The 26,442-nt window shown below is 38.5% G+C and overlaps 1 protein-coding gene and 1 pseudogene across 3 annotated transcripts; both read left to right on the top strand.

The window, feature by feature from the left end:
• Window positions 1-7,589: 7,589 nt before the first annotated feature.
• LOC147437505 (uncharacterized) lies at window positions 7,590-10,693 on the top strand. 3 transcript variants are annotated; one of them, XM_086487022.1, is made up of 4 exons: window positions 7,597-8,087; window positions 9,133-9,318; window positions 9,557-9,727; window positions 10,320-10,693. In XM_086487022.1, exons 1-4 carry the CDS (start codon window positions 7,674-7,676, stop codon window positions 10,410-10,412), a joined length of 864 nt encoding a protein of 287 aa, XP_086343148.1. In that variant the 5' UTR covers window positions 7,597-7,673; the 3' UTR covers window positions 10,413-10,693. The 3 variants fall into 3 exon arrangements, with proteins under 3 accessions (XP_086343147.1, XP_086343148.1, XP_086343146.1); XM_086487020.1 differs by having other exon boundaries at window positions 7,597-8,627; XM_086487021.1 differs by lacking the exon at window positions 9,557-9,727 and having other exon boundaries at window positions 7,590-8,627.
• A 13,496-nt stretch (window positions 10,694-24,189) lies between these two features.
• On the top strand, window positions 24,190-25,770 carry LOC147437504 (uncharacterized; annotated as a pseudogene).
• Window positions 25,771-26,442: the final 672 nt, after the last annotated feature.

Here is a 26,442-nt window from a genome sequence, read left to right as displayed (position 1 = left end):
CTGAATTGCCTCATAAAACTCGTCACCAGCCTTATCTCATGAAAGCTTGTAAAGCTAAAGGGCCTCCACAAATGTTTTTTCCCTCTGTAAATGAAACCATCTTTGAATATATGTGTAGCTTCACATTTCTTATTATTTATCCTTGAAAGCATTTTAGTTGGGTGACATCTATAACATGTGGGATACCCATGCATCACTTGCATACGGTACCAATGCTAATTGAAAGTTGTGTTGTTTCCATTGGTATAGGTGATGGTTACCTTCTCAACTATGGTTTTCAAAGTTCCTTGGCTTGAAGATGGCGGACTTATATGTCTTCAGGCTCTTGTTTCTTTTGTACTTATGTATAAAGTTTGTTATGTACTATGAATGGAAATTATACCACCTTTTCATTAAATAGTTTCTAGTGTCTTTTGTAATTTGAAAGGATTCTTTGGTGTTTATGCTATATTGTTACTGAACACACACACACACACACACACACACACACACACACCCCAATAGAATTAACCACTCCCAAGTTTGTTGAACAAGGGCTGGCACCTCATGAAAAATAATGTCTATGAGAAGAACCCAATTTTTAATTTTTTTTGCAAAACTCACAATTGTGAGTGAATTATATTGATCAACCCAAAAAATTACAAGGTCTTGTCATGCTCGTGTTGATCCATGACATCATCCAGGGACCATAATTACATCGGATATTAGGGCAGCCACCCCTACAAACCCAATCTTGGTATCAAAGAATGCTTTGCATCATCTATTAAGAGGTGTGTCATGCATCAATTTTAGAAATGAAATAGACTATACATGTGGGAAAAGAGTATTGACAATGTTCCACTTGGAAGAGAAGAGAGCCCTATGAGAACAGAGACGATGTTTCCTTAGCCACAACAATGCGCGGGTCACATACTAGTGTTGATGAAACCCCAAGGTAGGAGGATACGAGGGTCACAAAATGAGTTTGATGATTTTGTCATTGAAAAAGTTGTTCCCACAATATGGTCTCTTGTGGGTGTATTATGTATAATGTACGACAACATACACATGTACAATTGCACCTAAATCATTTGATTTTCTTTTGTCTCGTGAAACTAGTACTCAAAGAAAGCCTAAGTTGAGTGAAATTCCACTTATATATTTAAGATTTTCCTCTAAATTTTAAACTTGTAGGCGAGAAAACCTATTGAATCTATACTAAAAGATAATGGGGGAGGGAATTCCGGTTCCCCCCCTGCCACGTGGCGCAATTTGCATGCTCAGGCAAGTGTGGCCTGCAAACCAGCGCTCAGCGAGAGAAAGAAACGGCGGCAGCCTACGCGAATCTGAAACGAGCGCTCACCGAGAGAAAGAAATGGCAAGAAAGAGAGGCAGCACGCGGCCTGTGCTCAGCGAGATAAGGAAAAGACACGCGAGAGGGACGGTCATGAAGACGTCGGAGATGAGGCAGGTAACGGGGTTGTCCAATTGCTTGAGGTGAAGCAAGGCACCATGGCACACTAGGCATGTATGCCAATTGAGGTGTACTTCAGAAGCACACAGTGCTTTGAGAGCTTCCCATCTGGGACGTTGTCTGGATTGTGCTAATTGCAGGATATGTCAACAAGAGCACAGCTAGGATGATCTGGGTTGTTTGTAGCACATGCAAAGCGAGGGCATCTCTCCATATGCAATCACCTATGCTTAGATCTTGAAGGCATGTGGCCTTGATTGGGGCAAAATAAATCACAATGAGATTAGTAGTCAAGGGCTGTTGAAAAAAGAGGTGGTGCCTGGGAGTGCAGAGATTGACATGTATGTCAAGTGTGGTGTCCTTCAGAAAGCAAAGAAAGTGCTTGGGAGATTTCTACCTGGGAAATCATCTCTTGGGAATGCACTGATTGTGGCATTTGCCCCGTCCAATGCACAAAAGAGGTAGGGTAAGGAAGCTAGGGGTTTCTTTCAGCGGTTGCAAAGTGAGGTTGTTTCTCCAAATGAAAACATCTATGCTTGCAGCTTCAAAGACATGGGGGACTATGCAAGATGCTGACATGGGGAAAAGAATTCGCGATGGTATGGTTGGTCAGGGGTAGTTGAAAGAGGGCGTCATGCTTCAGAATGACTTGGTCGACATGTACGCAAAATGTGGTGCTTAAAGGAGCTTCCTATCTAGAATGTCTTCTGTTGGAGAGCTTCCTATCTAGGAGGCTGTCTACTGGAATGTACTAATTGCAAGATATGTCAACAAAGGCAGAACCAGGAAGGTATGGGTTGTTTGTAGCAGATGCAAAGTGAGGGCATCTCTCCATATGCAATCACCTACACGTGGATCTTGAAGGCACGTGGCGCCATGATTAGTGAGGGGATATTGAAAAAGATGTCGTTCTTGGGAATTGCTCGGTATTTTTGGTCAGGGGCAGTCGAAAGAGGACGCCGTGCTTCGGAATGCCTTGGTCGACATGTACGCAAAATGTGGTGCTTATAGGAGCTTCCTGTCTAGAATGTCTTCTCTTGGAGAGCTTCCTATCTGGGAGGTTGCTATTCGAATGCACTGATTGCAAGATATGTCAACAAAGGCATGAGCAGGAAGATCTGGGTTCTTTGTAGTAGATGCAAAGTGAGGGCATCTCTCCATATGCAATGACCTATGCTTGGATCTTGAAGGCATGTGGTGCTGATTGGGGGAAAAGAATTCACAATGAGATTGTTAGTCCAGGGGGTGTTGAAAAAAGAGGCAGTGCTTGGGAGTGTCGGGATCTACATGTTTGACAAGTGTGGTGTCCTTCAAAAAGCAAAGAAAGTGCTTCAGGAGCTTTCGATCTGGGAGGTCATCTCTTCGGAATGCACTGATTGTGGCGTTTGCCCAACTAAGGCAGATGCAATCACATATGCTTGAGGAGCTCCGTGTCAGGAATGACATCCCTTCAAACACATTGATTGTGGCATATGCACAAAAGGCGTAGGGCAAGGAAGTTAGGGGTTGTTTTCAGCGGATGCAAAGTGAGGTTGTTTCTCATGATGCAAACATCTATGCTTGCAGCTTGAAGGCATGGGGGACTATGCAAGATGCTGGAATGGGGAAAAGAATTCATGATGATATTGTTTGTCAGGGGCTGTTGAAAAGGACGTCGTGCTTGAGAATGCCTTGGTTGACATGTACGCAAAATGTGGTGCTTAAAGGAGCTTCCTTTCCAAAATGTCTTCTCTTGGATTGCATTCACTTGCCTAGGAGGGGGTAGGTTGAGGAAGCTGTGGCTAATTTCAGTGAATGTGAAGCGAGGACATCCCTACGGATGCAATTACCTACACTTGAGAATCTCTATGCATTGATTGTCAAGATATGCCCAATAGCCATAGGGTGAGGAAGTTATTGGCTATTTTTAGCAGATGTGAAGCGAGGGTGTCTCTCCACATGCAATCACCTATGCTTGCATCTTCAAAGCATCTAGGACTATGCAAGATGCTGATACCGGTAGAGAATTCATGATGATATTGTTAGTCGGGGGTTGTTGAAAAAAAATGTCTTGCTTGGGAACTCCTTGGTCGACATGTATGCAAAATTATGGTGTACCTAAGAATCTTCCACTTCAGAATGTCATCTCTTGGAGTAGTGCATCCATTGTGGCATATGCTGAGGAGGGGAAGGGTGACAAACCTGTGGGCTGTTTTCAACAAATGCGACATGAGGGCATCTCTCCATATACAAATGAATACGCTTGAGGGGCTCCCTGTCTAGGGCGTCATCTCTTACAATGCATTTATTGTTGGATATGCCCCAGAGGGGCATGGACCGGAACCTCTGGGCTATTTTCAGTGGGTGCAAAGCGAGGAGTGCTTGAGGAGCTTTCTATCTGGGAGGTCATCTCTTTGGAATGCATTGATTGTAGCATTTGCCCAACTCAGGCAGATCAAATCACATATGGTTGAGGTACTCCATGTCCCAAATGCCATCCCTTTGAACACATTGATTGTGGAATATGCACAAAAGTGGTAGGGCGAGGAAGCTAGGGGTTGTTTTCAACAAATCAAAGCGAGGTTGTTTCTCCATATGAAAACATCTATGATTGCAGCTTCAAGGCATGGGGGACTATGCAAGATACTGTCACGTCGTGCTTGAGAATGCCTTGGTCGACATGTACACAAGATGTGGTGCTTAAAGGAGCTTCCTGTCTAGAATTTCTTCTCTTGGATTGCATTCATTTGCCTAGGAGGGGTAGGGTGAGGAAGCTGTGGCTAATTTCAGTGAATGTGAAGCGAGGACATCCCTAGGATGCAATTACCTACACTTGAGAATCTCTATGCGTTGATTGTCGAGATATGCCCAAGAGCTATAGGGTGAGGAAGTTGTGGGTTGTTTTCAACAGATGTGAAGTGAGGGTTTCTCTCCGCATGCAATCACCTATGCTTGCATCTTCAAGGCATATGGGACTATGCAAGATGCTGATACCGGGGAGGAATTCATGATGATATTGTTAGTCGGGGGTTGTTGAAAAAAAATGTCTTGCTTGGAATTCCTTAGTCACCACATACACAAAATTTTATGCACCTAAGAAGCTTCCTCTTCGGAATGTCATCTCTTGGAGTAGTGCATCCATTGTGGCATATGCTGAGGAGGGGTAGGGTGACGAACCTGCAAAGAATTCATGATGATATTGTTAGTCGGGGGTTGTTGAAAAAAAATGTCTTGCTTGGGAATTCCTTGGTTGACTATGCAAGATGCTGATACCGGCATGTATGCCGATTGTGGTGTACTTCAGAAGCACAAAAAGCGATTAGAGAGCTTCCTATCTAAAGGGTTGTCTAACAAGGGCATGACCAGGAAGATCTGGGTTGTTTGTAGGGGTGAAAGCATGTTAACCTGTCATGCTTTTTTATGTCCCGGACAATGCTAACTAGCACAATTTTGACATATGCTAACTAGTACAATAACTTGAGCTACATCTCCAAGATCTATGACATATGATATATCAATAGAAAGCACTTGAAACAAGGAATCCAAATGTACAACCTCCGAAAATTTTTGATATTATTTGTAAAAAATTTACCGGACGAACGACTTTTTAAAGATGTGCTAACTTGAAACTGCTAACTAGCACAAAAAGCGCGACAAGTTAACATGCTTTCACCCGTAGGAGATGCGAAGTGAGGTTGTATCTCCATATGCAAACACCTATGCTTGCAGCTTCAAGGCATGGGGGGATTATGCAAGATGCTAAAATGGGGAAAAGCATTCAAGATGATATTGTTAGTCAGGGGCTATTAAAAAAGGACGTCGTCTTGGGAATGCCTTGGTCGACATGTACACAAAATATGGTGCTTAAAGGAGCTTCCTGTCTAGAATTTCTTCCCTTGGAGTGCATTCATTGTGGCATATATCGAGGAGGGGTAGGGTGAGGAAGCTATGACTAATTTCAACAAATGTGAAGCGATGACATCCCTACATATGAAATTACTTGCACTTGAGGATCTCCATGCTTTGATTGCCGAGATATGTCCAAGAGCTGTAGGGTGAGGAAGTTGTGGGTTGTTTTCAGCATATGTGAAGCGAGGGTGTCTCTCCACATGCAATCACCTATGCTTGCATCTTCAAGGCATGTGGGACATCATGATGCTGATACGGTAAAGAATTCACGATGATATTGTTAGTCGAGGGTTGTTGAAAAAAAATGTCATGCTTGGGAATTCCTTGGTCGACATGTACGCAATATTTTGGTGCACGTAAGAAGCTTTCTCTGCGGAATGTCACCTCTTGGAGTAGTGCATTCATTGCGGCATATGGTGAGGAGGGGTAGGGTGATGAACCTGTGGACTATTTTCAGCAGATGCAAAATGAGGGCATCTCTCCATGTGCAATCACCTATGTTTGAGGGGTTCCCTTTCTGGAACATCATCTCTTACAATGCATTTATTGCTGGATATGCCCAAGAGGGGCATGGACAGGAAGCTCTGGGCTATATTCAGTGGGTGCAAAGCGAGGGTGTCTCTCTAGATGCAATCATCAATGCTTGCATCTCCCAAGGCATGTGAGCAAAAAGTCTATTGAAAAAGGACATCCAACTTCGGAATTCCTTTGTCGACATGTACACAAATTGTGGTCTGCTTAAGGAGCTTCATGTCCAAATTGTTCTCTCTTCGAGTGCATTGATTACTACATATGCCTCCAAAGCTATTTTGAGTGGATGAGAAGGGAGGGTGTGCCTCCAGATGCAACCCTATCCAGAACATGTCTTTGAATGCATTGATTTTGGGGTATGCCCAAGAAGGTAGGGCCAGGAAGATCTGGGTTGTTTGTAGCAGATGCAAAGCGAGGGCATCGTGCTTAGCACTGCCTTGGTTGACATGTATCCCAAATGTAGTGTACTTCATACCCGAGACTTCATAGAGCACTAATTGAAGGATATGTCCAAGCTTTGTGCTATTTTTGGCAGATGCAATCACATTCTCTTGAATCTTAAAGGAAAACATGACAAGGTGAAGTCTATGACGAGACGTCTGAAGCTCGGGCTCTACAATGGGAGAAGGAAAGGCAAGGGTTAGGGTCACGAAGCTCCGGGCTATTTTCGAGCAGATGTAGAGAGAGGGCACAATAATGTACACTTGCACCTTGGAGGCATGTGGCATTACACATGAATTCACGATGATAATGTTAGACTCAGGTTGTTCAAAGAAAAAGTCGTGCTTAGCACCGCCTTGGTCCACATGTATCAATAAGTGTGGTGCACCACATAAAGCACAAAAAGTGCGCGAGGAGCCTCCTAACCAGGATGTCGTCTCTTGGAATGCACTAATTGGGGGATATGTCCAACTGGGCAGGGCCATGAAGCGTTGTGCTATTTTCGACAGATATGAAGCGAGGGTGTCTCTCCAGGTGCAATCACATTCGCTTGCATCTTGAAGGAAAGAAAATGGCATGGAGAAAGGGTGTCACAAGCAGCTTGATTTAGTCGTGTTCCCTGCAAGCCGGTACACAGAGAGAGAGAGAGAGAGAGAGAGAGAGAGAGAGAGAGAGAGAGAGAGAGAGAGAGAGAGAGAGAGAGAGAGAGAGAGAGAGAGAGACGAAGGCGGCGGCCAGGGCAGCGCCGTTTTACTAGTTTAGTGTAAAAACTATCAAATATATAGACAATGTAGCTCAATAAATCTATCATATGTAGATTTTCCAAGCTTTAGGTGAAGGGTTTTTTTGGGGCACTCGTTAAAACAAATGGATAAACTGACTTCTAGATTTTCCAAAAGATCTCAAGCAATGCTGATGGTATACCTTTTAAATGGTTTTGCCATTTGGTTTGCCATAAGGGCAAGAAAAAAGCACATCATGATCATGAGGGAGGGGCCAACGCCTGATGCTTTACAAGGAGAGGCCTAGGCTGAAAAACGTGTGAGGAGACGAGGGGAGGCCAGAGGTGTACGCTGCAAGCTCCATCGTCCAATTACAGAAAAAACACGTACATTTTCTCTCTCTCTCTCTCTCTCTTTCTCTCTCTTTCTCTTTTTGACAGAGTCGCGACAACCTCGATGCTCTCATGGCTTTCCGTTCCTCCCTAGCACCGTACTCTCTCTCTCTCTCTCGAGTCTCGGTGTATGACTCGCGCTCCCCGCGGGGTTTCTCTCTCCATAAATAAATTTAGACGGCGAATTACTTGCCCCGCTATCTAGCCTCTCTCTCTCTCTCTCTCTCTCTCTCTCTCTCTCTCGGCATGGAAGCTTCTTACACAGCTGATTACTCACCTGCGCTTTGTGAAGAAGAGGAAGACGTGGATGACGTGCTTCTCAATTACATGAATAATTATATGGCCCCCTATAACCATCTCGCTGACGCCCCATTAAGTCTTAACGATGCAGCTGCTCAATATGATCTAGATGTAATACTGACTCTCCCCGAGCTCGCCATCGACGCCAGTACTACCGAGCTTGCAGATATTGGCTCATGTCATGATCAGCTACAACAAGATGCAGCCGCTCATGATGTTGTCCTTTCTCCTTGGAGCATTCTACACAACTCAGATATCTCCGACACTGCGGATTTTCCGCCGACAGCCATCGGACCTGCGGATGCCTCTACATCTCCACCAAACAAGCAAGATGCAGCCACAGCTAGAATGCAGGAGCAGGTAAGTGACTCCAATTTGCCTTCTTTTGATGAGCAAGAATCTTCAAAGGCTTCCAAAAATATGGCAAGCCCACAATATGATAGAGAGAGCCCAAGATCACCCCTAATTACATGCAAGATGTGGGGAACATCCCACACTATTCTTGATCATCGCCATACAAGAGGCCAAGTCAATACCCCCCTCCCATGCAAAAGAGCATTGACTCCTCACAATGTGGCACATCCATGTGATGTGAGAATTCCCATCAATGTGGATCTCTTTAAATCAAGCAACGTGACCAAGGATGTTGCTGATTATCTTTTTTTCTCTTCAAAAGGACTAATGTCCACACACAAAAGGAGAAAGCTCAACATCTCCTCATTATCCAAAAAGCCAACTTCTTATTCCGAAGAGGACCATTTGCTCGAAGATACAAGTACGGAGGACAATGCGAAGAAATGTAGTAATTCTTCCAAGAACCTCGACTATGAACGACAAAGAAGGAGAAAGATTAATGAGAATCTATATGCACTTCGATCCCTTGTTCCCAAGATTAGTAAAGTAAGTTGGTACCTACCCATACATTTTTTTGTTTAGAGTATTCAAGACTTATGGAAACATGAGAAGAATTTCCATACACCTATGTCTCGTCAATCACAACTCTACCTATGTGTCGTAAACCACAACTCAAGACACATTTAGACCCTTGTTCAGGGGGATTTCACCAGGAGTACTAGGGAGACGTTGCCTATGTGCACCAAACCTACCTCTTTAACCCTTACATATTGGACTTCCCTTTGTACAAACCCCCCCTTTTGTTCAATGACATCGTACTAATCCTATGGTAAACCTTAGTAAATACAGGAGGCCTTGTTTGTTCTTACTAGTGTATACTAAGTATATTTGCTATACATGTTGCGCGCACACACACACACACACACATATAACATTTTTACATGCCATCAGGTTTCTCATTTGTACAATTACATATATATATGTATCATAATCTATGTATCTCCACATGTTTGGGTTATTTTCTAATGAAGTATTTGGTTATATTTTGCAGATGGACAAGGCTTCTGTTGTTAGTGATGCAATTTCCTACGTCCAAAGCCTTCAAAGGCAAGTTGAAGAGGTTAACAAGGAGGTCCAAGCTTTGAAATCATGGGAAAACATTATCAATAAGAATGTTTTGAGTACTGCGCCCACTCTGACATCCACGATGAAACGAGTGCAACACAAGATCTTGGAGGTAATAATATACTTCAAAGCATGAAATTCCATTGCATGTTATCAAATACTTATAAGCAAAGTCCCTCCTTTCAACATGATCTTTGAATCATCTAGTTAAAAAATGCAAATGTTCTCTACTATAAGGCTCATATGATTGCTAAACAGATTAGATGAATATCGTGAGCCGATAAGATTTTTTCACGTAACTTTCGTTCACGGCCTCTGTATCTTGTTTTCTCCTTTGGTGGTGCATACAGGTCAATGTGATTGAAGTGGAAAAGGCTATATATCAATTGGAAATTATTTGCTCTGATGGACAAGGGGTTATAGCAAACCTTACAAAGGCAATTGAGATGTTGGGAATTAATATTTTAAATGCAAAGCTAACTAAAATTGACGACCACATTCTCAACACCATATTTGTCGAGGTAAAGAGATTAGCATCTGAACAATATCCAAATATATTTAGTGGCTTAAGATATCTACATCAATTGCTAGTATTTATTATAAAAAAAATTGTAGAATTTTGCATAACTTAATTTATAGCTGGATTGAATGTTGAGTACTTTTGAGCTATGAAACAATGCATTTTCATGTTTATTAAAGGTGATTAATGCTATGTCATAAAAAAAGCTTTAACCAAATAATTGAAAATTGGTGTCACTACTTCATATGAAAATCAATTTGAAAACAATATCACATTCTCAACACTATATTTGTTAAGGCAAGTGTATGTTCAGACAATCAAATTATGTATATGTTAATTACCATTCATGCCTTGATTGCTAGTATCTAAAAACATTTAGCTTCGTTTAGGATAAATTTCATGGTTGCATTGAATGTTGAGTCATGAGCTCTAAAAAAAATGCATTTCCTCTATCTACCAGTGTTGAATGATTGTAACCATCTTAAACAAGTTACACAAAACTGATGTCACACAACCTTGGCTTTGGAAGTACTGTATGTCGTGAAATCACTTATTTACAATGAGACTCTTTTATATTTGCTTGCATTTTGCAGGCTAGTGATGGATTGCGAATAGAACCAAAAGAATTCAAAGACATGCTATTGAGGGTTGCTCTTATGTTTGGACTAGGTCCTATCAAGTGTTAAAATATCAAAGGCTTGTCTCTTGCGGAAACATAGAGACCACTTTATGTTCTATTTTAATTTGGCATGATTAAAGCTAAACAACGTAAGATGTATTCTTGAAAAGTTGGTTGTCTTAAATGTTTCCTAGACCAACCTCTCAGAGAGGCAAGCACTAACAGAGACTAATCACAAGCTAAAATGGTTGGCTTTCTGTTACATGCCACATACATATAAGCTATTTGAAGTGCATGCCATGCTATTGTAATCATATTTTGATGTCATTTAATCATTTTTTGATGCTATTATGCCTATTTTAACATAATGGACAAATGCTCTTTTCTTGGGCAGAATTTTCTTATTTTTCAAAATAATAAAAGAGTTTTTATTGACTACCAAAACTGGCTTATCTTCTTGTTATTGATATAAAATAACTCAATATTGTCAATTATAGATAGTAGTAATTTCAAGGGTTGAAAAGAAATTTAAAATGTACATCTATCATAGACATAAAGCAATAGTTTACGAAAATGATTTCTCGTATGTTACAAATACGACTAGTTTTATGAAATACGTTCAACCAATCTTGCACCATGTAATTGTAAGATCTAAATACCTTAGATTTATATTTAGAAAAAGATTACCATGAGTTTCCACATAGTTTTCTGGATCTAACAGTATTTGCGTGTGTGCAATAAGCTCAAATGTGTGACATTGTAGGTTTAATACAAAAATAGCCTTTAAACTAGAAGTAGAGAGTTTAGAAAAGATGATGTTTGGCTAACATAGCTTTGTTCAAAAATAGTAATTTTGAGTGCAAGTCATGAAGATGGAGATTCAGTTGGCTCATAGCAAAGCCTTGATGAGGATTGGTATACCCTCTTTGAAGTCTCTAGGAGCAAGAAGGATGTAAGAAAATAATTTTGGATTTTTGATCCACCTTGTATACCTCATTGGTTAGGAACAATTTAAGATTTGAATGATGTTTCTAGGTAGATGAGTGCATGGAGACTATGATGAATCATTCTCTTTGTGTGGGCTCCACATCTACAATGAAGAGAAAACTCTGTTTAGTTCATAGTTCGTGGGAAACCTCTCTTATGAAAACAAATTTAGACAAAGATATTCTTTTTTCCAGAGTCTAATATACCTCTTTTTTGTATAAATATAAATAAAATCAACAATTCAAGCCAATACATATACGGGTGAGAAGTTCATTTGTGTGTGGATGAAAATTGGAATTACTTTGAATGTATTTCCTTATTGTCCCTTATCTCTGCTTTTGCACAACATCGTTATATACGAATGCATATTCATAACAATTTCATCACAACATAGATGTAGCAAAGAAAGAAGAATTAACTATGTAGAGTTATGGTGGAAAACACAACTAATCCATTTACAATTGAAATGTGCCTAATGTAGCTTCTTGATTCATCATCAAATGAGTACAAATGAGCTCCTTATATAGGGGAAGGAAGAGGTATCTTACTTACATCAGCTATGAGGTGTGGGAGATCCTTTAAATGAGTAAAATGGAGATCCTTATATAGAGGAAGAAGAGGTATCTTACTTACATCATCTATGAGGTGTGGGAGATCCTTCAAAGGAGTACAAATGAGATCCTTATATAGAGGATGGAAGATGTATCTTGATTACATCATCTATGAGGCATGGGAGATCCTTCAATTGAGCCCAAATGGACAGAATCTTGTATGAACTTTTTTAGAGGCTATTTTGATCCTCCAAATGGTCTCATATGAAAGTGTACTGTGTCTAGAAACCTCTGTGCATCATATATGTACGGATGGGCATCATCTAAGATGTCTATGCATGCATAAATAGGTAGGAAAGGGGTCCATAAATGGTACAAAAGATGTCACACACCCTAATAAGCCTCCCACTGAGTGTCATATGTAGCACCCAATACAAAGTGTCCTCCCCTAAATAATTTAATAGTAGGATGTAGGAATCAAATGTCTCTTCTATAGGAGTAGACCAAAATGCCTCCCCTTGGAGAGTGTATTTCATCAAGGTGTGTAGGCTTAAAACAAACCTTGGTCCTTTCAAACGATTTTGTGTGTGTGCCTTTGATGTCAAAAGGCCAAATTTGTTGTTGAAGCCATCTTCAAATTTGTTAAGTTTTTGCCAATGCCATTGTCAAATTTTTCTTCATCTTCATGTCGTTCGATGAAGTGTTTTGATTGGTCGTTGTTCTCCTCATTTGTATTGTCATCTTCTATCTATATTTGTTGATACTTTATATGATATCTCTCCTTTCTTGAAGCGTGAATGAGCTCAAAGTAGTTATGTAAGTAGTTTTTTGCAAATGCATTAATCTTTTCAATTGAATGAGAGGGAAGGTCCTATTATCATATGTATGAGACTTTGATGTGTGTTAACACACTTGGGACTGCCATGGAAATTTTTCCTTGTTTTTTCCCTATGTGTTGTATATATGTCCATCATTCTAGGGCTATCTTATCTATCTTTCTATTGTTCAATAAGAAATATACTCTTTGTTGTGTGCCTTGAGTTTCTTCATCTTCTCCAAGCTATGTGTGCATCCATGCAACCCTAATTCCAACAACTCATATCAGAGCAGGCTATGTCTTCCCATGCATAGTCCCAAACACCTACTTGCTCACTTTCTCCAATTGGTGTGAGATTTGGTGAGTATTAGTAGGCCAATTAGTAATTTGGAATCTTGATATGGGATCCTTTTGGCCTCCGTTTTCACTATAGGATTGACCTAATACGTAGGCAATCTCTTCTTTTTGTGCAAGTTTTTGTGAGTCCAAGTTTTTGCTAAACATGTCTCTTAGAGTCCTCTCATGGTTATTCTACATAGCAGATGTTAGTTATACTTTATATTTCCTTTTTTGGGTAGTTTTCACATTAGTTGCAATCAGTCTCCATGGCTAATAACAACACAGATGTTTTCAACATGTTTGTTGTTGAAGATAAAGTGGATGGGGATAACTATCCAATGTGGGCTTGCATGATGACACATGTTCTTGTGTGAATGTACATTTGGAATGTTGTACAGGTCATTGATGTTCATCTGCCTTCTATGGATACATGCTCTGCTGAGGATGTTGTAGGTTCTAGCAAGTTTGTTGTTGCTAGAGTTGTTTTGCCGATAGTGGTAGTGACTTGTCTGAAAGGGAGCTTCCATCGACAACCTGGTGGCTACCTAGCCCTATAAATATAGTCATGGTAGATACTAGTATTACGATGCTTTTGCTAACATTAGACTCAGGTTTTGTCCTTCCACTGACCATAAAAGTGTCAATTACCAGCCTGATACTAAATCCCAATAGATTAATCTCAATTTTGTATGTTGACTATAAGTTTGAACCTTGCCAATAATTATATTGTTTATCATTCTTTTATTGTAGGTAGAATTATGTATTGCCTTCAAGTAGGGTCATCCAAAGGTGCAAATTCACCAAAGAACATTTGAGAAGATGAAGCCTTGTTTTGTACATAAGCAAGGTTTGAGATTGGTACAATTTTTATTTCATCATGCATGTTCAAAAGTAATTCTTGAGGGATGCCTTGAACCATACAAGACAAGTTTCTTATGGGCGTGCATGGGAAAAAGTGTAGTTGTCAATGTCACATTTGTGGTGTAGATGTGAAATGTAATTCTTATACAAAAAAAAATATCTATCCTTACAAAGCTTTGGGAATCATTTTTATGCTTAAAGGTTTTTTGTACTGACTAATTTTGTTGTGGTGGTGTCTAGAGTGTCCAACTATCACCAAAGGTTGGACATAGTGTTAGGTTTGCAAGTGATTCCGCATTCACATTCAATTATGTGCAACCATTCACGAGTCGAAGGGATACGCCAAAGAGAATGCTGTTATTTGTTGTTTGTTGTTGAGAAATTTGAATTCAATACTTTCAGGTGTCTGTTCATCTTTATGATGTTTATGACTTTGTAGTGCTTTTACGAGTACTTCTAATGGTAATGCGAAAGCATTTGGTTGCATGAAAAATGATCGGTTAGATGGACTTCCATAAAATTTTCATTTCTAGTTTGCTTTGTGTTTCGATTCTATGGGTGAAAAATGTTAGCTACCCTTTTGAAAATACACTATTACTCTCAGAAAACCATATTATCTTGGAAATTTGACTTGGTGTGTCATTAAATATAGATTTGTATATCACGTGCGTTCAAGGACTTTAAACTACTTATCTGTGAAATTTTTTATGAATAATTCAGTCTATTAAAAAAAATCCCAATTACATTTTACGGTACCTTTTTGTATGTAAAAAATGTGAGACAAACAAATAATAACCCCTTCTATTGTACTCACGTGATAGTCGCACAAATATTAAGTGACCCCCCATTTGAAGGGTTTGAAGGGTGTCCTTGGTGAGACGGAGCCTTATGAGCTCGAAAGGAAAATCTCTCTGTCTCTCTCTCTCTCTCTCTCTCTCTCTCTCTCTCTCTCATGGTCAATAACATGGATAACTACTCCTTCATTTGCATATATTTTTTGAAAGTGAAGCCACCCCTAGTTGACACCACACGAGCTATTTTTTTTTCAATCTCTTTAAAGAAATAAAAAATTAATAGAAAATCAATCAATATTGGTCTTGAAAAAAACCTCTTGAAAAGGATAGACCAAATATATCTTCAAAAAATAAATTCTTATTAAATAATAAAATCTCCACTAAATTTATCTCCTTTTTGTTATGTGCATTTAAACCAGTACATTTGTTCTATGTAGACGAGAGTCTTTGACTTTCTATGATTAATCAGTGAAATTTTGAAATATAGTTTAGTCTATAGAAAAATAAATTTCAATTACATTTTATGGTAACTTTTTGTATGTGAAATTGTTAGAAATATAACCCTATCTGCTATACTCACATGATAGATTGAGTAACCCTCTTAAGAGATTTGAAGGGCTTGAAGGGTGTCCTTGCTGAGACGGAGCCCTATGAGCTTGAAAGGAAAATCTCTCTCTCTCTCTCTCTCTCTCTCTCTCTCTCTCTCTCTCTCTCTCTCAATAACATGGATAGCTACTCCATTTGCATGTGTTTTCTCAAAGTGAAACTACCCCAAGTCGACACCACACGAGCTGTTTTTTTTCAATCTCTTTAAAGAAATAAAAACTAAAAAATAAACTAATTAATAATGGTCTTGAAAAAAACTCATAAAAAGAAAAAACTAGATATATCTTTAAAAATTAAATTCTCATTAAATAATAAAATCTCCACTCAATTTATCTCCTTTTTGTTATGTGCATTTAAACCAATACATTTATTCTACGTAGTGGAGAAAGTCTTTGACTTTCTATGACTAATCAATAAATTTTTGACATATAATTTAGTCTATTAAAAAAAATCAATTATATTTTATAGTACCTTTTTGTATGTGAAATTGTTAGAAAAAAAACCTTGACTGTTGTACTCACGTGATAGTCACATAAATATTGAGTGAACCCCCCAACAGATTTGAAGGGTTTGAAGGGTGTCCTTGGTGAGACGGAGCCCTATGAGCTCCAAAGGAAAATCTCTCTCTCTCTCTCTCTCTCTCATGGTCAATAACATGGATAACTACTCCTTCATTCACATGTATTTTCTCAAAGTGAAACTACCCCAAGTCGACACCACAGGAGCTGTTTTTTTTCCAATCAATTTAAAGAAATAAAAACATTAATTTTTTTTTGTCAATATTGAGCTTGAAAAAAACCTCTTGAAAAGAATAAACCAAATATGTCTTCAAAAATTAAATTCTCATTAAAGAATAGAATCTCCAATAAATTTATCTCTTTTTGCTATGTGCATTTAAATCAGTACATTTATTCTATGTAAAGGAGAAAGTTATTGACTTTCTATGACTAAAGAACTTTCTACCATTAAAGAAAAAGAAATTCTTTTGATTTTATATTTGACAAAAAATGAAAAGTTGCTTGCTGTTTCTTACAATCTTACTCTCCCTTTTGCATTTTATAGAGATTTTCTCTTGGGTGAAGCAGTGAGTGACACATGGAGGGTCTCTTCTTCCTTGAAAAATTTAAACTGTATTATAAAGAGTATAGAAGTCAAAATACTTTTTACTCTAGATAGAATAAATGTAAATGTTCCAACTGCAAACAACAAAAAAGAGATAATTTTAGTGAAGGTTTTGCTACTTAATGCGAATTTAATTTTTAAGATATAACCAAAATATTTATTTTAATTTTAGTAAATATTTTCCTATTTAATGAAAATTTAATTTTTGAAGATATATCTGGCTTTATCTGTTCAAAGGGGCTTTTTTCAACACCAATATTATCTTTTTTTACAGATTTTTAGAAGTGTGTTTTTTTGAAGAGCTTGAGGGTAAGAAAAAAGCTCGCCTGACGTTGACTTGGGGTAACATGCAAATGCATGGATTGTTATCCATATTATTGAGAGAGAGAGAGAGAGAGAGAGAGAGAGAGAGAGAGAGAGAGAGAGAGAGAGAGAGAGAGACATGACCGCATTGCATGTGTGTGTGTGTGTGTGTGTGTGTGTGTGTGTGTGTGTGTGAGAGAGAGAGAGAGAGAGAGAGAGAGAGAGAGAGAGAGAGAGAGAGAGAGAGAGAGAGAGAGAGAGAGAGAGATGACCACATTGCTTGTGTGTGCGCGTGTGTGCGTGAGAGAGAGAGAGAGAGAGAGAGAGAGAGAGAGAGAGAGAGAGAGATTTTACCGATGAGCTCACACACCCTTCAAAATTTTCAAGATATTATCTTTTGGCATTATAGTGTATTTTTTAAAGGGTAGCTAAAGTTTTTCACCTGTCAAAAACAGATTAAATGTCCAACAAAGACCAACCCTCACATTAGCATCCCAAATGGGTAAAGAGATTGCCCAGTTGATGGACCTTTTAACAATTCTAGGATATTTTGTTCTTTTTATTTTAAAGAGTTAACATGTGGGCCATGCTTTAAAATCTATAAATTCTCTTCATTTTGGCAGGCAAGGTTGTTTATCACAGAGAGAGAGAGAGAGAGAGAGAGAGAGAGAGAGAGAGAGAGAGAGAGAGAGTACAAGTTTTTAGTGCGCAACAAATGATGCAAGAGGAGAGAGAAAGAGAGATTAAAATTTTCAAGGGTGCAGGAACAATTTAAGAAGCCATTAAAAGTTACATCAAAACTCTTTAACAAAAGTGAATATCTATGGAGAGAGAGAGAGAGAGAGAGAGAGAGAGAGAGAGAGAACAAATGTGAATATCTTTGGGGGGAAGGAGGAGAGAGAGAGAAAGCAAAATAGCAGAAAATTTTTAATGCAATCCTAAAAGATATATTTGATGACATGGGTAAGAATAAAGTTTTCTTTGTTTCATCTTCTCCCTCTCTCTCTCTCTCACACACACACACACACACACACACGTCTTCATAAAAGGAGAATTTAAAATATTATAGCAACAATCTCATAAGACCTAAAAGATCTATACAATGGTATCAAGCTATTTATTTATACAAGAGAGAGAGAGAGAGAGAGAGAGAGAGAGAGAGAGAGAGAATCATAGCCATCTATATTTTTCTTTTCAAAAAATGAGAAAAAAGAGTTTGCTTATCCTTTTTAAATGTCCACTTGGGATCGTCACAACAACTAGAGCGCCAGTTTGTCAAATACTATGCCACGATGTATGTGTAGGCACACACGAGCTCCAACAAAACTTCTATTTCTCTAACGTGTGTGTGTGTGTGTGTGTGTGTGTGTGTGTGTGTGTGTGTGTGTGTGTGTGAGAGAGAGAGAGAGAGAGAGAGAGAGAGAGAGAGAGAGAGGTTTTGGGGGGCGGGGGGCGGGAACTAAGGGAGCATAAAAAATCTGAATGTCATCGTTACTGTATTGGAACAATAGCAAGATGTCTTCTTCACTTCACACACACACACACACACACACACACACACACACACACACACATATATATATATATATATATGTATTTTTGTAAAAACTATTTTAAAAATAAGTACTCAAGCGTGCAAATCGACTCCTTTAGATTAGTAAAATGATGGGTGCCAAAATTAGCAGGTAAACCAAAAATTGGAGTGTTACAATAGGGAGGGTACCACCAAACACGTTTCGCTCTTAAGAGTTGATCAGCGGTGGTGGTGTTGGTAGAATGTATTTGTAAGGGAGGGGGAGAAGGTAGGGGTTTATAAAGGGTGCTTGGTTAAGATTTTTGGGAGCTAACAATATGTTTGAAAAGAGTGGAATTAAAGATTGAGTTTAGGGTACATGAAGAGGGGTGGAATTTAAGATCGAGTACCAGGGTACATGGAGAGGAGTGGACTTTAAGACTAAGCATCGAGGTACAGAGGTATAGGGAGAAGAGTTAAGAGGAGTAAAGGTGATATAGGTGTAGGTCAAAATTCAAGGTAACTAGGGTCCAAATTGAAAGTGGAATTTTTTGAAAATAAGAGGGTGGGGTAGTAATGAGAATGAGGGCTACTTTAGGTGAGAAGAACAATATGCCAAAATTAAAGTGGTTAAAACTTCATGAAGAGTTTAAAGGTAAGACTCGGGGAGGGGGTTCAAGTGTCTTTAGAATTTTTGAGTTGTATAGGATAAAGTGTAAAAAAAGAGATGGAGTAAAACTGAAAACTGGAAATTTTATAGGAAATCAATAGAGTAGAAAGGAGGGGTACGGGGTGGTGTGGAAGGCATAAAGAAAAAACTTGTGGGGTAAAAAAAAGTTTTGTATCAAGGGGGGTGAAAGCTATGTACCAGAAGGCTATGAATGTTGGGTCTGGAGGTCCAACATTCTTTAAAGAGCTTGAGAACAAGAAAAACGCTCGCCTAATGTTGACTCGGGGTTGTCTTGATTTGAGGACATGCATCACATGCAAATGCATGGGTTGTTATCCATATTATTGTGTGTGTGTGTGTGAGAGAGAGAGACATTTTATCGATGAGTTCACACACCCTTCAAATTTTCAAGATATTATTTTTTGGCATTATTGTGTTTTTCAAAAGGGTAGCTAAAGTTTTGTACTCTCGAAAATGGATTAAATGTCTAACAAAGACCAACCCTCACATTAGCATCCCAAATGGGTAAAGAGATTGCCCACTTGATGGACTTTTTAACAATTCTAGGATATTTTGTTCTTTTTATTTTAAAGAGTTAACATGTGAGCCATGCTTTAAAATCTATGAATTTTCTTAATTTTGGCAGCCAAGGTTGTCTATCAAAAATCAATGAGAGAGAGAGAGAGAGAGAGAGAGAGAGAGAGAGCACAAGTTTTTAGTGCGCAACAAATGATGCAAGAGGAGAGAGAAAGAGAGATTAAAATTTTCAAGGGTGTAGAAACAATTTAAAGAGCCATTAAAAGTTACATGAGAAGTCTTCAACAAAAGTGAATACCTATGGAGAGAGAGAGAGAGAGAGAGAGAGAGAGAGAGAGAGAGAGAACAAATGTGAATATCTATGGGGGGAGGAGGAGAGAGAGAGTATGAGAGAGAAAGCGAAATAGAAAAAAAATTAATGCAATCCTAAAAGATATATTTGACAACATGGGTAAGAATAAAGTTATTTTTGTTTCATCTTCTCTCTCCCTCTCTCTCTCTCTCTCTCTCTCTCACACACACACACACACACACACATCTTCATAAAAGGAAAATTTAAAATGTTGTAGGAGCAATCCCATGAGACCTGAAAGACATATACAATGGTCTCAAGCTATTTATTTATGAGAGAGAGAGAGAGAGAGAGAGAGAGAGAGAGTCATAGCCATCTATACTTTTCTTTTCAAAAAATGAGAACAAAGAGTTCGCTTATCCTTTTTAAATGTCCACTTGGGATCGTCACGACAACTAGAGTGTTAGTTTGTCAAATACTATGCCACGATGTATGTGTATGCACACACGAACTGCAACAAAACTTCTATTTCTTCAACGTGTGTGTGTGTGTGTGTGTGTGTGAGAGAGAGAGAGAGAGAGAGAGAGAGAGAGAGAGAGAGAGAGTTTTCTTTTTTTGGGGGGGGAATGGGGGAACGAAAGGAGCATAAAATTTTTGAATGTCATAGTTACTGTATTGGAACAATAGCAAGATGTCTTCTTCGCTTCAAGCACACACACACATATATATATATATATATATATATATATATATATATATATATATATGTACATGTACCTATATATATATATATATATATATATATATATATATATATATATATATATATATATATATATATAGGTACACACACATATATATATATATATATGTATGTATGTATGTAAATATATATACACACATAATACATGCACATATATGTATACCTATATATATGTGTGTGTATGTGTGAAGGGTAAGATTGTAAGAAATGACAGCCTTTGCATACTGTAAGAAATGAGAAGACTTCCTAAATGTAAAGTCAAAAGACTTTTTACTCTAGATAAAATAAATATAAATATTCCATTATTGATTGCACACAAGAAAAAAGGGATAATTTAAATGAGAGGCCTTCTCAAATGTAAAGTCAAAAGACTTTTTACTCTAAATAAAATAAATGTGAATGTTTCATTTTGCCTTGCTTAATGCGACTTTACTTTTTCAAGATATAGCAAAAATTTTCACTTTAATTTTAGTAGAGATTTTGCTATTTAATGGAAATTTAATTTTTTTGAAGATATATTTGGCTTTATCTTTTCAAAGGGGTTTTTTTCAACACCAATATTATCATTTTTAGAAATTATTGAAAGTGTATATTTCTTTAAAGAGCTTGAGAACAAGAAAAAGGCTCGTGTGACGTTGACTTTGGGTTGTCTTGCTTTATGCACATGCATGACATGGAAATACAGGGGTTGTTATCCACATTATTGAGAGAGAGAGAGAGAGAGAGAGAGAGAGAGAGAGAGATTTTATTATTGATTTCACATACCCTTCAAATTTTCAAGATATTATTTTTTGGCATTATAGTGTATTTTTAAAAAGGTAGCTAAAGTTTTTCACCCGTAGAAAATGGATTAAATGTCTGTCAAAGACCCACTGTCACATTAGCACCCCAATGGGTAGAGATATTTCCCAGTTGATGGACCTTTTAACAATTTTGGGATATTCTGTATTTTCTATTTTTAAGAGTTAACATGTGGGCCATGATTTAAAATCTATAAATTCTCGTAGGCAAGGGTGTATATCAAAAATCAAGTTTTGTGTGTGTGTGTGTGTGTGTGTGTGTGTGTGTGTGAGAGAGAGAGAGAGAGAGAGAGAGAGAGAGAGAGTACAAGTTTTTAGTGCCCAACGAATACGCATGAGGAGAGAGAAAGAGAGGTTAAAATTTTCAAGGGTGTAGTAACAATCTAAAGAGACATTAAAAGTCACATGAAAAGTCTTCAGCAAAAGTGAATATCTATGGATGGAGAGAGAGAGAGAGAGAGAGAGAGAGAGAGAGAGAGAGAGAGAGAGAGAGAGAGAGAGAGAGAGAGAGAGAGAACAAAAGTGAATATCTATGGGGCGGAGGAGGAGAGAGAGACTAGAGATAGCGAGAGAAGAGGAAATAGAAGAAAGTTTTTAATGCCATAGGAACAATCCCAAAAGATATATTTGACAACATGGGTAAAAATAAAGTTATTTTTGTTTTATCTTCTCTCTCTCTCTCTCTCTCTCTCTCTCTCTCTCTCTCTCTCTCACACACACACACACACACACACACACACACACACACACACACACGTCTTTATAAAAGGAGAATTTAAAATGTTGTAGGAACGATCCCATGAGATCTGAAAGATCTATCAGATGGTCTCAATATATATATATATATATATATATATATATATATATATAGAGAGAGAGAGAGAGAGAGAGAGAGAGAGAGAGAGTCATAGCCTTCTATAATTTTCTTTTCAAAAAATGAGAAAAAAGAGTTTGCTTCTATATCTTGCCTTGTCCGAATTCAAGGTTGCAACCATTGGAAGCTTCTTCCAACTGGCATACCAATGCTATCAAAGAAATGGCTGCTTTACAATACCATGTATTATCTAATCTAGCACTCTTCACTTCACCTCTGTCTCTTGCTAGACCAGTGTTCATCCCTGAAAACTCAGGGATTCAACAACAACCTGTCATCACTTTTGGTGGCACCAGTGAAGACAAAACATTCCCACGAATGTTTTTTGCAGTTCAACAGGAGCTAGCAATTGAATCTGTCGATCAATTTCCCCCTCACATGTCTCCATTTATCGACGAGGATCTCGCTGATGGCTTTGATCCTAATTTTCGTTGGGGGAAAAATGCACAGGTACAGACATGGGCACAAAGACAGCAACTAGGAGAAGAGATTTGGAACATATTGCCCGAGGATATTGATTGGATTGTCCTACAAGACGACTCTTGTGTAGGATACGAGGATATAGAATTAGATGAGATAAATGTGTAGATACCTCAGATATTTCCAGATCTGACAACATCTTCTGAAGATGACTCAGATATCAGCACTGATGAGGAAACTAGAATTATGAACCCTGTCAGTAGAGAAACCGGAAAGATGAAGGTAGAATCTCCTACCTCTTCCTCTACTAGCTTAAAAGGGGTAAGTAAAATTGGGGATATGACCATACTAGACATAGATGGTCTATCACCAGGAAGAGATCTCGAAAGTGTTTGAATTCATATACAATTCAGTTGGTTATGGTATCTTGTATAAGTAATTAACACAGAGACAATCCGTCTCTATTATTGTGGGGCTAGATTCCAAGGTATGCTGAGGGTATGGTGGGATGACTTAAGTGTTGAAAGCAAAACCTACATTATGCAAGGAGGACCCGAAGGCAGAGAAAACTTTGATAATGTTATATCTTTGTTCTTCGCTGCTCTAGTCATGCAGTTCTTAGGTTCTACCACTAAGATCCAAGATCGCAAGAGAGAAGCCTTTTTCCTTAGTAAGCTTTGTGATCTTACTCAAGTGAAGAAATATAAGCAGCATATGACTCAGCTCATGTACCAGTTTCCAGGTGGCTACTTTGAGATTGAGTACAAGCAATATTATGTAAATTCTTTTCCTGAATCTTTTCCAAATTTGATTAAGGAAAGCAGTAAAGCTGCTGGATTACATATTGATGAAAAAATCTCCCTGGCCCAAATCAATTCTTTCATCAATGAAGTTACTGATCTCGAATGTGCTCGATTGAGAGTCAAGCGTGACATCAAACAGGTCAAAGGATTCAACTCCAGCTTCTGCACCAAGGAAACTAAAGCACAGTTTGGATGTAGGCAAGCTGAAGAATGCAAATGCAAAGTCAAACTACATCGAAATAAGTTTGGCAAGAAGTTCAAGGTAGTTAGAAAGAAGAGAAAGCTCAACAAGGAAGAAAGACAGTAGGTAAGATGCTACATTTGTGGTAAACCTGGTCACATCGCTCCTAACTGCCCGAAGAGGAAGAAAAAATTGGGAATAATGTGTTAAAAGACAGGTATGAGTATGAAGTCGTCTACTGCAATGTCCTACAAAAGAAGGACTTTCCTATCAGGCATTATATGACTCGGATGAATCTGACTTTTCTACTGAGGAATCGAGCTCAGAGTCCACCGCGACTGAAGAACCTGTTTTTTCCGACGATAGCTTAGCCAATGACAGTTGTATAGAGGTTGGTGTTAATAGTTTCCTCTCTTACTGAGTAACTCATCCCATAAGCCAAGAGCATCATCATTGAAATTAGTAAAGCTTAATAGTTGCAGTCGCATTGGCAAGGGTGTCGTTTAGACGCAGACATTTCAGAAGCTTACTTTGAGAATTTCAATTCGAGCTCGGCTAACAAGTTACACCAGAATAAACCTTTACCTTCCAACCTTCCTTCAACAATGTCCATGATTATCTCTTCATTTAAGAAGCTGCTCACAGACAGTATGGAAGTAGAGGAGAGTACTCCTCAAGCCAGATGGAGTTTACCAGTAGTGACTGCTAAACAGGTATATATGCACAACAAACTCTTTTCTTTATTAGCAAATACTTTGTACCATGAGACTCATGGAAAGCTTAGCATCAAGGATAGTGATAATGATGATCATATCATCCATCTGTTCGAAGAGCTAGCAGAATTCGGAGAAAAGGCTTTAAAAAGAAACCACCAGTTTGTGCATATAGGGTATATAGCAGTAGGCATAATACCTCTCTTCTGTAAGGGACTTAATGTGTCATGTATATGAGCTTTACTAGACACTAGACACAAGAACTTGAATGATCAAACAATCAGAATCCTACAAGGAAGCCTGTCGAATGGACCTATATACATCGAATTCTTTCCTAATTTCCCTTGCAGCCTATTTGATAGATGCTTCAATGAAGTAGTATCTTTGTTGATCAAGACAAATGGTCTTGATATGAAGAATACTACTGATCAGCTGCAGATAGCCTATAGGATGATTTTTCGCATTGTAAATACTTGCATCCCCTCTGTCTACAACTCTGGATATTTACAAAGTTTTGAAGCATCCAAAGGACAGAATATAGTTATGAAAGTAGATGAAACAACTTTGGGCACTCTACCTGAAATGGTGGAGTGGCAGAAAGTCCAATTTCCTGCTGAATGGAAATTAAATATTTACAAGACTCTCATGAATGAGGTTCATCACCCTGACCCTATGAAGATTGAGTGTTTGGGCTCAACAGACCAGTACAAAGTTCTGGGTAAATCAAAGTCAAGGCGAGAACTTGCGTCTGTTCTTGCTCCACCGCAATATCAGACTGCATCAACTAGCTATGTAGTATCTTCAAGCAAAGGTCATCCAAAGCTTATGTGCATACATCCAGAGACCTACAAAGATTTTGAAGGTTTGTTCAGGTGCAAGCTTTGTGATCGAATAATTGCCACTGACTTCGCTATCAATGGAATTGAATGTCTCACTAAGGAGGCAATCAATGATAAAGATATGTCAACCAGTCAACCATATATCTTTCCTTCTGTGAATTCAAGGTTGAAACCATTGGAAGCTGCTTCCAACTGGCATACCAATGCTATCAAAGAACTGGCTGCTTTACAACACAAGGTATTATCTAAGCTAGCAGTCTTCACTTCACCTCTGTCTCTTGCTAGACCAGTGTTCATCCCTGAATCTAAGATTCAACAACAACCAGTCATCAATTTTGGTGGCACTAGTGAAGACAAAACATTCCCACGAATGTTTTCTGCAGTTCAACAGGAGCTAGCAATTGAATCTATTGATCAATTTCCGCCTCACATGTCTCCATTTATCGACGAGGATCTCGCTGATGGCTTTGATCCTAATTTTCGTTGGGGGAAAAATGCACAGGTACAGACATGGGCACAAAGACAGCAACTAGGAGAAGAGATTTGGAACATATTGCCCGAGGATATTGATTGGATTGTCCTACAAGACGACTCTTGTGTAGGATACGAGGATATAGAATTAGATGAGATAAATGTGTAGATACCTCAGATATTTCCAGATCTGACAACATCTTCTGAAGATGACTCAGATATCAGCACTGATGAGGAAACTAGAATTATGAACCCTGTCAGTAGAGAAACCGGAAAGATGAAGGTAGAATCTCCTACCTCTTCCTCTACTAGCTTAAAAGGGGTAAGTAAAATTGGGGATATGACCATACTAGACAAAGATGGTCTATCACCAGGAAGAGATCTCGAAAGTGTTTGAATTCATATACAATTCAGTTGGTTATGGTATCTTGTATAAGGAATTAACACAGAGACAATCCGTCTCTATGATTGTGGCTGGATTCCAAGGTATGCTGAGAGCATGGTCGGATGATTTAAGTGTTGAAAGCAAAACCTACATTATGCAGGGAGGACCCGAAGGCAGAGAAAACTTTGATAATGTAATATCTTTGTTCTTTGCTGCTCTGCACTTCTTAGGTTCTACCACTAAGATCCAAGATCGCAATAGAGAAGACTTTTTCCACAATAAGCTTTGTGATCTTACCCAGGTAAAGAAATATCAGCAACATATGACTCAGCTGATGTACCAGTTTCCAGGTGGCTACTTTAAGACTGAGTACAAGCAATATTATATAAATTCTTTTCCTGAATCTTTTGCAAATTTGATTAAGGAAAGAATTAAAGCTGCTATTACATATTGATG

Source organism: Adiantum capillus-veneris, chromosome 17, assembly GCF_014529385.1.
Source record: "Adiantum capillus-veneris isolate H3 chromosome 17, ASM1452938v2, whole genome shotgun sequence".
NCBI classification, from domain to species: domain Eukaryota; kingdom Viridiplantae; phylum Streptophyta; class Polypodiopsida; order Polypodiales; family Pteridaceae; genus Adiantum; species Adiantum capillus-veneris.
The sequence above is the reverse complement of the archived record's forward strand: the minus strand, read 5'-3'. Positions and strand labels throughout refer to the sequence as shown.

Bases quoted from the DNA above. Each gene is read 5' to 3' on its own strand.
- LOC147437505 (XM_086487020.1), top strand. From the start codon at position 7,674: ATGGAAGCTTCTTACACAGCTGATTACTCACCTGCGCTTTGTGAAGAA. The intron at 8,628-9,132 runs GTAAGTTGGTAC...TATATTTTGCAG, and splicing joins TTGTTCCCAAGATTAGTAAA to ATGGACAAGGCTTCTGTTGT. The intron at 9,728-10,319 runs GTAAAGAGATTA...TGCATTTTGCAG, and splicing joins TCAACACCATATTTGTCGAG to GCTAGTGATGGATTGCGAAT.